At 34.9% G+C, this 15137-nt stretch overlaps 2 protein-coding genes across 2 annotated transcripts in view; both read right to left on the bottom strand.

Annotated features, from left to right (window-relative positions):
- LOC141295677 (F-box only protein 34-like) overlaps window positions 1-5240 on the bottom strand; it is a 112577-nt gene extending 107337 nt beyond the window's left edge. The window contains exon 1 of the mRNA XM_073826933.1: window positions 5037-5240. The gene's annotated coding sequence lies outside the window, so the exon portion shown is untranslated. The remainder of the gene's footprint in view (window positions 1-5036) is intronic.
- Window positions 5241-7019: 1779 nt separating this feature from the next.
- Window positions 7020-13781, bottom strand: LOC141296346 (galectin-5-like). The gene is made up of 6 exons (XM_073827598.1): window positions 13748-13781; window positions 11504-11541; window positions 11069-11413; window positions 10824-10912; window positions 8303-8471; window positions 7020-8039 (listed from the first exon to the last, which is right to left on the bottom strand). The coding sequence occupies exons 2-6, from the start codon at window positions 11507-11509 to the stop codon at window positions 7881-7883; spliced, it is 768 nt and encodes a 255-aa protein (XP_073683699.1). The 5' UTR covers window positions 11510-11541; window positions 13748-13781; the 3' UTR covers window positions 7020-7880.
- Window positions 13782-15137: the final 1356 nt, after the last annotated feature.

Genomic DNA, 15137 nt, shown 5'->3' on the forward strand with positions numbered 1-15137 from the left:
TAAAAGTCAAAAAATTTTATTCTGATTTCAATAGTTAAGGATTTATTAGTTTGACTATACATTGAAGCAAAAACTATCATAACATCTTAGCTGATAATTCAGTTTTTTGGCAAAACATCCCATGTTTTGGTCGTGACAACACATTTAAAGACTCAGTAATAACAGTAATGCTTTGGTAGCAACCACATCACATTACAGAATTTTAACTTGCATACTAAAATACTACTAAAATACATACTCAAATACAAAAAAAAGCATAACTGTACTAAAATTGTGTTTATTTCCCCCAAATATGAGGATTATGTGTTCCTTTTTGTCACAACAGAAACAATTATGACATGTTTTGGTCGTGACTGTTCGGAAACTTCATCAAATGCTTTGGTAGTGATCATTTTAGATACTTTTGAACCTAGCTCAAAGATGCTAATCAGCACATGGTCAGCTAGCACAGAAAACTAAATGTTATAGAATAACTTCCAAAAAAAGTGTTTAATTACAGAAAAATGGTTACAGATTTTTCATACTTTTAAACATCTGCCTCAGAATGATGGAACCCATCTACTCACTATGTAGATATGGGAGAGATTGACACAAATATTTCCCAATCATAAATGTAGGAGTGTAGTTATCAGTCTCAGCTAATGGACTTAAAACAGACTGTTTCGGTAGTGACATAAAAATTCGGGACACATTTTTTCACATAAGTTTCATAATTAGTGAAAATAAAATTTATTTTATTTTTGGAATTTCACTTTTTTAAAGAATCAAAAAGATACTTTTAAAAACAACAATGGAAAAAAAAAATACAAAAATGATTTCAATATAATTTTCATGTGTTCAAATTTAGGGTTCTAGACAGCCACCTCCCAATTGAAATATGTATATTTTTTTAAGTATTATTGTGGTCTTATTCAACATCTTAGATTTGAATACTTAAATACTTTATAACTGTGTTTTTATGCAGCATTTTGGACCAATTCTGTAGAATAAAAAATAAAATTTGAAAAATTAATAAAAGTACTTTTTCAAAGAAATATAAAAAGCGCAAAACTAAAATATGCCTAATGTTGAATGGTATCTTACAGAAACTGCATGTCGGTAAAAGTCCATCACACAATTACAAAAAAAAAAAAAAAAAAAAACATTTTCAATGACTAATACGATACTGTCCATTTACACAAAACCAACCAAATGAGGTCAGCTTGTTAAATTGGATTTTGCCATTGTAAATCATTGTAAATCTAAAAAAGAGCAGCCCAATTATTCAGTCCATTAGTCATTCAGGCAAGTCACTGGCTGAATTTTAAATGTGTGTTTTAGACCCAAAAAAATATATCCAAAACAAAAAGACTTGGTCAGGGGTTGACAGAATACCTGCATGCATTAAGACTGCATTAATAATCGTGGAAAACAAAGGCTCTGGATTTCACATGCCGCCCAAATAATGGCGAGTTTGTCAGACACGGCACAATTTCGCCACACAAATACTTCAAAGCATTTCAGACTTGATGAAAAACACACTAAACCCCAATTCCAAAGGGGGCAATGCAATCCCAACCACATACTACACTGCAGACCTGCCTATGTTCAAGACAAAAGCTTGTCCCAACCTGCTGGGTATTTCTACCCTGCGAGAGGTTTGTATAAAAGCTTTCAGTGGTTTTCAGAGTGAGGTAAGGTACACCTTTCTGCTTCGCACTTCCCTTTAGTCTGCCACATGACTCCAGGCCGAGTGGCAAAACAGGTTTTCTAAAGCTGTGCAAGCAGTCCAGTTGTCAGACTTCCCTCACGAGAGCTCAAACAGGTGGTCTGGCTCATTTGTGTTTTATGAAGTGCTCACTTAACTAGGTATATTCTCACTGCATTTCATACAGCAGAGACAGAAAAGCACCATCAAAAGAGGGCTGCTGCAATTCTGCATGTTTCAACATGACACCAGTTGCTGAAATCAATACTTACGCTTGCCAAATAAACTTAAAATGCCTGCCAAATAAACCAAGCTCTTGATTGGCCCGATAAGAGTAACTGTTGAACTCCTCATTAGAAATGGACCAAGTCTATATGATTTCTAGATTTCTGTGGCACAACTAAAACAAAACACTCACTTTCAGTGTTTTTGTCAAAACACTGAAAACTTCATTTGTATGTAATCATTATCAATTATGATATGCCTCTGTATCACATCAACTCGTCTAAGAGAACCTTACTAGTAAGGACATGACTGAAACCTAAATTTAAAGATCTTAAAAAAATTTAAAAAATTAAGGCGGTGACGTGAGGCCAAGTATGGTGACCCATACTAGGAATTTGTGCTCTGCATTTAACCCATCCAAGTGCACACACACCGTGAACACAGACCCGGAGCAGTGGGCAGCCATTGCTGCGGCGCCCGGGGAGCAGTTGGGGGCTCGGTGCCTTGCTCAAGGGACTCACCTCAGTCGTGGTATTGAGGGTGGAGAGAGTGCTGTACATTCACTCCCCCCACCTACAATCCCTGCCGGACCTGAGACTCGAACCCGTAACCTTTGGGTTACAAGCCCGACTCTCTAACCATTAGGCCACGGCTGCCCCCAGAAGAAAATCTTCCAGAAGAAAAAACATGACACCTAGACCTAAAATAAAGTGATCTGAAAGAGTAAATCCACATCAATCTGTGAAAACAAGGTTAGTGGATAACAAAAGGACAGTAGAAAGTTGTCGCGACCGCAAAAGATACTACTCCACCACCACATCTTCATCATCTGACAAACAAGCATGAGGACATTTATCACATCTTTAACGGGATGTATGGCCTGGTTTTGACATGCCGCATAACAGCTGACCAGCAGAGATAAAAGCCACTCTTTGCACTCCTGATCTGCAATTACCAAAACTGTAGAGCTTCAAAACGCTCGTTCCACCTCCCCCAATATGGAAAAACAAGGCTTGCGGATCAGCCCAATGTTGGTAACAACTGACCTGTTAAAAACAAGCTAGGCTCTAATCAAAATTTGGCTGAAAGTTTGACTTCAGGACAGCAAACTTGCACAGACTACAAAAGTAGTAAGATTTAGTATAGATCATGTTTCTAAGGGTTTAATAACCAATGAATGCCTATAACATACAAAAGTTGTAAGTAAATTTTAACTTAGACAATGCATTTAATAAGCAAATTAATTTACCAAATCTATCTGTCAAAAACTGTCTGCATTAAGTGAGACTGAAGTGCTGGTGTCAACACCTTACGCTGGGGCAAAGTTCAGATGTCTAGTCAAGTAGTTAAACATTATATGTTTTTGCTCTTTTAGCGTCTCATTCACCTCCAACAACTTGCCATGTTTTCTCAGGTCAACTAATGCGCATGGACAGCATGATGTGTCTGTGTTTGGGTTAAATGACTATTTAACAAGAACCTTCAAATTATATCCTCATAATCAGCATGAATTTGTGGTTATATCCTTATAATAGAGTTTATGAGGTGTCTTGTTTGTTTAAATTCTCATTTGCATGCAATATGAAAGACTTCAATAGTCAAAGAATTTTCAAAAGTGACTGAATGGAAAAAAAAAAAAAAAAACAGTCAAAAGTTTTTGAACAGCAAGATTTCTAAAGGACTCTCATGCTCACCAAGATTGCATTTATTTGATTAAAAAAGTAGTAATGTGAAATATTTTTACTATTTAAAATAACTGCTTTCTATTTGAATGTATTTTAAAAATAAATGTATTCCTGTGATCAAAGCTACATTTTCAGCATCATTACTTCAGTCTTCAGTGTCACTTGATCCTTCAGAAATCATTCTAATATGGCGATTTGCTGTTCAAGAAACATTTACTATTATTATTATCAATATTTAAAAGTTCATAACCATTTTTTCCAAATTTTTGATGAATAGAAAGATCAGCATTGATCTGAAATAAAAAGCTTTTGTAACATTATACACTATATCATTCAAAAGCTTGGATTCAGTATATTATTTTTTTGGAGAAAGAATTACAGAAATTAACACTTATTTAGCAATGATGCTTTAAGTTGACACTTTTGTCAAAAGTGATGATAAAGACATTGATAATGTCACAAAAGAATCTTACATCAGACAAATGCTGTTCTTCTGAACTCTCTATTCATCAAAAAATTCTAAAAAAAAAAAAAAAAATTCTGAAGGATCATGTGATACTGAAGACTGGATTAATGATTCTAAAAATTTAGCTTTGAAATGACAGGAATAAATTACATTTAAAAAAATATATAAATAAAAAGCGGTTATTTTAAATAGTAAAAATATTTCAAAACTGTACCGTTTTTGCTGTACTTAGGGCCAAATAAATGCATGCTTGGTGAGCAGAAGAAACATTAAGAATCCTACTGTCCAAAAACTTTTGACTGGTAGTGCAACAAGATCCATTGCAACTCTGTACATCTGAAGTAGCTTAAAACTCTCCACAATGGAAGATAAACTTTACTAAAGGAATAAAAATAAACCTGAAGCCAGGAACAGGCCATTGCACCAATAAATGTATTAATTAAACAAGAAAGTTATTAATTTAAGACCACAAGTTAAACATATGCAATTTGCAGATATTTACACACTTCTAAAAAGACGCCACTGAAAACGCAAAAAAATATAATAATGAAAAAAAAATTACTCAAAATAATAGATGTAATATTGAGGCGTCTATCCTCATTAGCACTAAAGCTAACTGACAGAAACGCCATCACATACATCTGCTCTTTAGGGAAGGAAAAAAATAGGAGTACTTAAACGATCACACGAACTTAAATACACATGCATACTCAATAAATCATCAAAAATAAGTCATTTAGACTCTATAAAGGGGCGTGTGTACTGTTTTGGGGGTGTTTAAATGCTAGTTCCGCTCAGCATATGCCAAACCGAGTCAACTGGGGGAAAAACACAACACAAATGCTACATTATCATCAATTTAAACACAAGTTAAAGCCACCGAAACTCAGTCATCGCCACATATAAAGGTATTTATGACTGACACGTATGAGTAATGAGCTAAACATAAGGAAATAGAAGATTAAAAACTGACCTGAGCAAAAAATAGAATAAAAGTCGAAACGAAGAGGTGAATTCACTTGCTGAAGGGGGGAAACTCTTCGTCGCCTTGTTCTTCTGCCGTTACCGGGGTGAATTCATCTCATCTTGTCATAATTTTTAAGTCGTGTGTCCTTCAGGACTCAGAGCCTCAGAGCTTCATGTCTGCGTGTGCGTGATCACATCAGGTGAGCGCGCAGCGGGCACTGCCTCATATATTGCGAGCACGCGCATAAAGACACGGGAGCGAGCGTGCACGAATCCACCCAGTACAGAAAAATAGAGCACCGCTTGGGATGGGCAAGATTTGGGTTTTTGGAAGCTATTGCGAGAACAATTAATAACATATTTCCTCATTAGCAGTAATACACCATTACATTTTTTTTCCATAAAATATGAGCGATTCTTAAAATAAGATACCTTTTCTGTCCAATAGGATGATTTGTATATATAGAAATAAAAGCCCAAAATAGTGAAATTATTTTTTAAAAATATATTCTGTTTTATGTTTTGTTAGTAGTAGTAATAATACTGCACTGTTTTTGCGTCTCTGTTTCTAAAAAGATAAATAAAAGGTAAATAAATACAGATCTATAGCAAACTATCATTGAATAACAAAAACAAGTAAATACAAAAATGATTAAAATCACCTTGTTGGACAGATAAGTTACCATATTTGAATAATCTCACATTTTCTAATAGAACATACAATTTAAACTACAAAATACACACAAACAAACACATATACAGTTGAGTTCAAAAGTTTACACCCCCCTTTCAGAATCTGCAAAGTGTTTATTATTTTACCAAAATAAAAGGGATCATACAAAATGCATGTTATTGTTTATTTAGTACTGACCTGAATAAGATATTTTACATAAAGATGTTAACATATAGTCCACAAGAGAAAATAGTTGAATTTGTAAAAATGACCCCGTTCAAAAGTTTACATCCTCTTGATTCTTAATACTGTGCTGAGACTGCAACTATTACAGAAGGTTCAAATGCTCATTGATGATCCAGAAGGAAAAATTATGCATTAAGAGTCGGGGGTGAAAACTTTTGAACAGAATGAAGATGTATACATTTGACTTATTTTGCCTAAATATCATATTTTTCATTTAGTACTGCCCTTCAGAAGCTACAGAAGAGTTATATGTTTCTCAGAAGACAAAATAATTAAAATTTACCCTGATCTTAAAATAAAAGCTCTTAATGCATTGCATTTTCTTCTGAACCATCAGTGAGTGTTTGAACCTACTGTAATAGTTGCAAAAACTGTAATAGTTGAGTTCCTCAGTTGTCCTCAGTGTGAAAAGATGGATCTCAAAATCATACAGTCATTATTGGAAAGGGTTCAAATACACAAAAATGCTGGAAAACCAAATAATTTGTGGGACCTGAAGGATTTTTCTGAAGAACAGCAGGCAGTTTAACTTTTCAGGACAAACAAGGGACTCATGAACAACTACCACTAAACAAAACGTTTGAATGGGGTCATTTTTATAAATTCAACTATTATTTTCTCTTGTGGACTATTAAGCATCTTTTATGTGAAATATCTTATTCAGGTCAGTACTAAATAAACATAACATGCATTTTGAATGATCCCTCTTATTTTGGTAAAATTCTGAACATTTTGAAGATTCTGAAAGGGGGGTGTAAACTTTTGACCTCAACTCTATAATATAAGGCATTCTAGTGAGTATGTACTATGATATAAGTGGGTTAAGATAGCTTTTGTGATGAAAAAATACACACAAACAAGGAACATTCTTGAAATTTGTGCACATTAGTTATACAATGCCGGAGGTTTCATCCGTGAGTTGCAACAGGGTTCAAATCTTTAAAGAGTCATCAGGTGCTTGAGGCACTTTATAAATAGACCTCTGCATAATTGAGGTCAGGTCTATTAGATTTCTCTCAGGGCGTCTCTGACAGACTGTTTCCATGATTAAAAATGTAACACTGCCTTGACTTCAGTTTACGCTGCTGTTATTTTATTTATATTAGGAGCTGGCAGTAAAAGTGTAATACACAGACCTCACAGAGGATTGTAATTACATGCACACAACTCAGTGTTTACATCGGTTGTTGTTTCTTTAATCATGGGATCATTAAACCAAGATCCATCTTTGGCACTGGTTACAGTTGAAGGTGATCTACTTTCATAGAATTCTATTCTGGTTCTAATTTCACATTAATTACACACTATTCTTAATTGGCCAGTGACCACCACCATTATTCTCTGCAGCAACATAAATGTATCAATATAAAACAAATTTATCTAATTTTCAGTAAAAGAAATTCTTTGCTTTTGACCCTATCATTGTCCCCCATGACAACCCAACCCATCCCAGATAGTAACAGGCCCACCTAGAGGGAGCAAAGCTAACTACAGCTTTGAGAAAAACAGAATTTGCATGCAAACGTACAGTATATCACTTTATCTAGTAAAAATAAACTCTTACTAACACACACACACCCCCGGTTTCACAGACAAGGCTTAAGCCTAGTCCTAGACTAAAATGAAAGTCTGAGCTGTTTCAACTGAAACAAAATTGCACTGATTAATCTTAAAATATATCAGTGCCTTTGTTTTGTCTCAAGATGCACACCAGTAATGTTTTTTTCTAAGCATGTTTATAAAAATTACTTAAATGTCCTAATTGAACAATGGCCTAATCCTGGCTTAGTCTAAGCCCTGTCTGTGAAACCGGGCCACAGTGTTTAAAAATGTTGATAACAGGAGATAAAATCATTTGCACATGTGGTTGAATGGATCGTCGCACATATTGTTGAAATATTAAACTATGTCAGAATCTGTAGTTTGAGGATTTCACTGCAGTGTCTCCACATTTACAGAGTTGAGGGTGACATCATTGTGGATAGTAAGCCCTTTGATCTGGTTGAGCTCACGGATCCGATGTTTGTACTCCAGAAGATGCAATTTGTTCACAGCCACTTTGAATTCAGTGTCAGTGCATAAGATCTTCAGCTGAAATTAAAAGCAAATTGCAATTGAACAAGCATGTATTTCTGACCAAACATGGTGGGAGACAAATGCATAACCTTGCAAGTTTTGCGGTATTTTTAGAGATGCTATTTCAGGACCTGACATCCGGCTATCTGATATCTTAGACATTCTCTAATGTCTTTAAACACAATGAGAGCCTGACAGTAAATATTTAAGACATTTGTTTAGTCTAAATAAAACTACTGAGATGAAATAGAAACAAAATTGTTTGGTGCCACACTCACCTCAAAAGGCTTTCCAGGGGCAAAAGGGAAGGAGGAGAGCTGGCGCTCTTCTTTGCCCCACTGGTTTCCAATCATGCTGTTTCGCACAACCACTTTCTTTCCGTCTTCATTGAAGCGAGGGTTTAGATGGAACGCAATGTCGTTGCCTCTGGTTAAATTAACTGTGAAACTGAAGACGAAAAAATAAGAATATAGCATAAAAAACTAGGGGAAAAGGCAAATAAGGATAAAATCAACTGGCCACGTGTCATTTCTTAATTTAACTTAATTTAAGTTCTTGGTCTCATTGTGAATCAGTGCACATTATTTATTAGCAAAATGTTTGTCTTTGTAATATTTTTTGTTGCCGAAATGTATCAACACACAATTTATTATGTACTTTATCATCTATATTAAACTTAAAAAATATTAAGGCCTAAATTCAAAAGCTATGCATTTAAACTGCATATAAAATTTCCATTCATGTGGATTACACAGTTTTAACATTAACTAATTAATAAACCGAAATGTGATGCATATCTGTCAGTCATACATAAACAAGTATGATTTTTGTAAATAGTACTAATAATAGTACTAATGTGTTTTAAAACACACTAACCAGGTTTATACACTTGTGGTTAGTAGATTTGTAATGTTCCCTAAAAAGTCTCTTTCTGCTCATCAAGGTAGAAATTTATTTAATAAACAACAGTAATATTGTGAAATGTCATTACAATTCAAAATAACAGTTTTCTATTTTAATATACTTTAAAATAACATTTATTTATGTGATGCAAAGCTGAATTCTCATCAGCCATTACTCCAGTGTTACATGAGCCTTCAGAGATCATTCTCATTTATTATTAATATGCCGATTTATTATAAATGTTGGAAACAGTTGTGTTGCTTGATATGTTTTGGAACCTGTGATACTTTTTCAGGATTCTTTGATGAATAAAAAGTTTCAAAGAACAGCATTTATTCAAAGTAGAAATCTTTTCTAACAATATAAGTCTTTACTATCATTATCAAAGAATTTACTGACGCCACACTTTTGAACAGTAGTGTGTATTGTTACAAAGTATTTTAATTTTAAATAAATGTTAGATAAATGTTTTTTGTTTTTGAAAGAAATGAAGGTATCAAGGTTCCAAAAAATATTAAGCAGCACAACTGTTTCCAACATTGGCAATAAATCGGCATATTACAATTATTTCTGAAGGATCATGTGACACTGAAGACTGGAGTAATGATGCAGAAAATTCATCTTTGCATGACAAGAATAACATTTTAAAGTATATTAAAAAACATTATTTTACATTGTAATTATATTTCTCAATATTACAATTTTGTGACATGTATTTTTGATCAAATAAATGCAGCCTTGATGAGCAGAAGAGACTTCTTGCAAAAAAATATTACTGATCTTAAACTTTTGAACGGCAGTGTATATCAAATTAAATGTTTCAATCTCATAATTGAATATTTTTAAGGTATTCATACTTTGTAACTCAATGAGTGTAATTGTTTATACACTAAAAATGTGTGCCGATGCATTTTGAAAAATAAAATGAAATAGATGCAAATAGTTAATAATAATCCAGTATGTAAATCTTACCTGTTTCATTTAGGAAATATATGCATCACATTAAGCTAATTTGTTTATGCTAAAACTGTGTAATCTAAATGTATGAACATTTTATTCATTATTATGCAATTCAATACATAAATCTAAAATGTAGGCCTAAATGTTGTATACAGTGCCTTGCAAACGTATTCATACCCCTTCATTTTTTTCACATTATGTTTTTTTGCAGCATTATGTTAAACTGCTTTAAATTACCTTTTTTTCCACATCAATCTACATCTCATACACCATAATGACAAAGCACAAAACAGGTTTGTAACAACTTTGCAAATTTATTAGAAATAAAAAACTGAAAAGATCCCCTTGCATAAGTATTCATACCCTTTACTGGGACACTCGAAATTTAGCTCAGGAGCATTCATATTGCTTCTAGTGACTTCAGTGACTTGTGTTAAGGCAAGGGAAGAGTTCAGAAAAAATCTGCTGCATTGAAGGTTCACAGAAGCATGTAGCCTCCATTATCCATAACGGAAGATGACTGGAACAACTAGGACTCTAGAAAATGTCTGCCAGCCCCCATCCAAGCGGACAGAGCTTGAGAGGTGAAAAGGTGAGGCAAAGAATGGCAGATAATTCCCAAATGCAGATGTGCAAAGCTTGTCACATCATACCCAAAAAGACTTGAGGCTGTAAAGGTGCTTCAGCTATGTACTGAGTTAAGGGTATGAATACTTACGCAATGAACTTATTTCAGTGTTTTATTTTTAATAAATTTGTAAAATTTGCAAATCTGGTTTTTGCTTTGTCATTATTATGGTGTATGGAGTGTGAATTGATGTGGGGAAAAACTAATTTAAAGCAGTTTAACATAATGCTGCAACAAAACAAAATGTGAATAAAATGAAGGGGTATGAATACGTTTGCAAGGCACTGTATGTGTGTTGTTGTCCTTACTTTTTAGGGTTGGGTTTGACCTCTCCAATGATGGTGATGAGCATCTTGTTATAGGCTCCACTTTGTAGCGGGAGATCAAATGGCACAGTCTTGCAAAAGAAAAAAAATTAAATGCATAGTAAAAGGGTTTACTTTGCAAAATAAAAAAAAAGTGTTGTTTCACCAGCCCTGGGTATTTAAACAGTATTATACATAACAAACTCTTTGATGGTTGTACAAATCCAAGGACAGTGAAAACATCTTACTAGTGCTTTAGGAGCTTGGCCAGGAGCACCATAAGGACCGGTTTGTGGTGCAGGTCCAGGCCACCCAGGAGCTGTAGGCTGCTGAGGCGGCTGAGGCTGCCCAGGCTGTCCAGGCTGCCCTGGCCACAATGGTTGGTTCGGCTGTGCAGGCCAGGTGGGGTTAGCAGGCTGACCAGGCCAGGTGGGGTTAGCAGGCTGACCAGGCCAGGTAGGGTTAGCGGGTTGACCAGGCCAGGTGGGGTTAGCGGGTTGACCAGGCCACGTGGGGTTGGCTGGTTGGCTGGGCCATACGGGGCCTCCTGCCTGCTGGTTATTTGGCTGTGAGAAGTCAAGGGCATCTGAAAGCTGAATCAGGACACAACAGAAATTATAACATGGTATTTGTTGTGCTACATTACATAAACAGAATTACTGAGGTGATAAAAATGTACTTACATCCATGATATCTGAAATCCAAACAGAAAGAAGACTGACTGTTAATTTTGCAAAAACAAATCAGCACTGGCCATGGTACACTGTTAGCCAATACATTTTGTAACCCATTATTCACCCAAAATTACAACTTTGTTAAAAATTTACTGACCATCAGTTTGTCTTTTCATTGGAATGATTAGGAGAAGATTTGGAGAAATGTTTGCATTTCTTGAATTAATTTAATCTCCAATGGATCCTCTATAGTGAATGGGTGCCGTCAGAATGAGAGTCCCAACAGCAAATAAAAACACCACAGAAATCCACGAAACGACTCCAGTCCATTAATTAATGTCTTGTTAAGCGAAGAGTCATGAACAAATTCATCATTAAAGGGACAGTTTACCCAAAAATGAAAATTTGATGTTTATCTGCTTCCCCCCAGGGCATCCAGTTTGACACTGCAGTGTATCAGAGGTAAAAAAAATGATATAAATACTGTTAAGTTTCTTGCACAGACCGATTGTTTGGTGTCTTAAGACCTCAATGTATTGTCACAAGCTGCAGGGTTATACTCTCAAAGCCGTGGAGCCCATTTACTGCCATTACATAACTGACAGACTTCAACGGTTTGAGTACAAATCTTTGTTTGTGTTCTACTAAATAAAAAAAGTCATCTACATCTTAGATTCCCTGGGGGTAAACAGATAAACACCACATTTTTATTTTTGGGTGAACTATCCCTTTAAGATGTTTTTAACTTCAAATTGTAGCTTCTGGCTAAAATTGCTTTCTCCATGCAATGAAAAAGTTGTCTTGTCTGAATCAGGACATAAATATGCACATACAAAGCAGCGTTTTCAAGTGAAAACAGTCTAAACAAATATGTGGGTGGATTTTTGATGTGGGAGGACAACACAGGATAAACTTTGTCACTGGAGAAAGCATTATTATGGATTATGGACTCATATTTTAGCCAGAAAAAAATTGTTTAAAGTCTGAAACATCATGCAAACATGCAGCTTTTCACTTCACAAGAGTTTAACTGATCAACTGTAGTCATGTTGTGGATTACTGTGATGTTTTTAATCAGCTGTTTGGACTCTCAATCTGACGGCACCCATTGGGGATCCATTGGTGATGCAATGCTAATTTTCTCCAAATCTGCTCTGATGAAGAAACAAACTCGTCTACATCTAAGATGGCACAAGGGTAAAAACATTTTTAACACATTTCCATTTTTGGGTGAACTATTTTTTTTAAGCAAACTCACAGTCCTCAATGCACAAGGGCAATCTTTCCAATAAAACATATAAACTAAGGTTAATAAGGGTGCATTTGAGTGATAAAAGTGAACTAGCTTAGGAAAACACCAATGAATTTTGTCAATGTTTGTTTTAAAAATGATAAAAATTTGTTTTACTAGTTCCCTGGACTACATTGCATGCTCCCTTTAGTTGATGACTCACTCGTCCGTGAAACCACCTACCACACCCATTGCACTTTGTGAATAGTGAGCCAAAGGGAATGCATGATTATTACAATAGCAGATAATATGATATTATTAAAAAAACACTTTGTGAATCATAATAAATGCACAGTCTTTCTAAAAGAGACGCATGTTAAATGAAATAAAGTATACATGATGTGGCTATGGGACAAGTTTTGCCATTTGAAATAAGAATGTGGACTATTTGAAAAGTGTCTATAACATCAGATCAATCTAAACTATTCCTCTATAGCAAAAGTTTTAGAGTATTATTATGCCATCTGCATTTAATTGCAACTTGAACACTGCAAGTTTAGACTCGTCAGCGGGCCTGTGGTTTTTACCGAGCCTGTGAATCACATGTAGACGTGTGCTTAAAACCAGCAAAAGCACAACAAAACTACTTTTTTTAAGGGAATATAAAGATTGATTTGACGATCATGGAAACATTCAGTCAACTGCATCCTGTGCTGATGTCACTGATTCATATTAGCATGGCAATGTTTATGTAATTATGTTATGCTATTTTTCCAGGCCTGTGAAGGCATGCATGTAAAACTTGGAAAAATACAACTAAAATCTAGCTTTAAAAAAAAAATCCAGTTGTTTAGTCTGTTTAAACTCACTTTGTCAACATGACAGGATTACTTTCGGTTTGCATTAGGCAAAACTCACGAGCCACATTTACACATCCCTATGCAAACATAAACACCAAACTCACATGTACAAACCTTACAAAGTGTTGAAACAGAGAAAAGTAGCTAAAAGAAGGCTTATACCTGTATTTGTGCTGTTGGTGTCACACAGGTGCTGTTCTGTAGAAGCAGTAGGTATACAGACAGGAATTCCGGGTGGAGTTCATAAATACACTCTCACGCCCCTGAAAACCCTCCCCAGCTCTTTTGAGAAAAGACCGCACCCACACATGATACAAACACATGGCCTGATTCCCATAGGGAAATATGATCAGTCAGAGAAGAGGAGAGACTGTGAATAATCTTTCAAACAAATATGCTGAAACATTCTTATCTGATTGAGTCAATATTGGCTTTTTATTTTCTGAACGTTATGCACTTTAGTTCATATGATGTGTTTAACCTCAAGTGTTTTAAGGATGGGTGTAAAGGGGAATTCAAGGAGGGTTTTTTTGGATGAACAAAAGAACCGAAGAATGAAAAATGCCAAGTTGCCTTGGCAACTAGGTAAGGATTGGAAAAGCTTAGTTCAAAACATACGTAGCGTTGCATAGTAACTGGCATCACATGGCTGTTTCTATACAGTGGACACACCCATTCATTCACTATTGCTAGTTTTTCTCATTTTAGAATAGTTAGCCTTGAACGAACAGTGTTGCGACCAAAAATATCATACAAAGCTAAAACTAAATAATATTTTAGTTTTTTTAAATTCGCCACCCTTTGTCTAGAGTCTAGACTAAGGCTTTGCTTCCTCATGTCAACCAAATTCATGTGATGCATGTAGTGCATCATGGGAACCTAATTGCAAGTGCTGAATTTGATAAACAAATTCATAGAGGCCCAATTTATATTTACCTCATTTTCAAGAAAGTTTAGATCCAAAGGATTTGAAGGTCAAGAGAAACATATAGTCAAGGGTATCCAGACGTTTTACTGGTATTGTAGGTGATTCATGTTAGCACAGTACTGTTTATGTAATGCTGATTCACCTTGTACTGAAGGTTAAAACACGTTTAGAAAAACCACACTGGATACAACTTGTTTCTACAAATGCAGATCTTCAGTTCTTCCAGAGTGAACTATGAAGTCACAAACTTACATTTTAGCTTATTAATCATTAAATATTAATTGAAGGCTGTATTTGTCAGCAGGTTATTTTGTGTTATGATTAAATAATGCATGGCAAACAGAGGCAGCCTTAAATCAATTATAAATGTTGCACTTTATGCATGAAACAGCAAGAGTGGAGAGTTCATGAATATATTTCTGATATTTAAAAAAAGTATTTAATTTAAAATGTAATATATTAAACAGGACAGTCAAATTACATTACCTACTATTATATTGTACATTTAAGATGACATACACTACCAGTCGAAAGTTTTTGAACAGTAAGATTTTGTGCTTTTTAAAGTCTCTTCAGCTCACCAAGCCTGCATTTATTTGATCCAAAATACAGCAAAATCAGTAA

This window comes from Garra rufa, chromosome 21 (genome assembly GCF_049309525.1).
Source record: "Garra rufa chromosome 21, GarRuf1.0, whole genome shotgun sequence".
In the NCBI taxonomy this organism is placed as follows: Eukaryota; Metazoa; Chordata; class Actinopteri; order Cypriniformes; family Cyprinidae; genus Garra; species Garra rufa.

Excerpts from the sequence above, each read along its gene's own strand:
- LOC141296346 (XM_073827598.1), bottom strand. Across the intron at positions 10,913-11,068 it reads GCCAAGCTCCTAAAGCACTA|ACTGTGCCATTTGATCTCCC; the intron begins GTAAGATGTTTT and ends TTCTTTTGCAAG. Across the intron at positions 8,472-10,823 it reads GTCAAACCCAACCCTAAAAA|TTTCACAGTTAATTTAACCA; the intron begins GTAAGGACAACA and ends TTTCGTCTTCAG.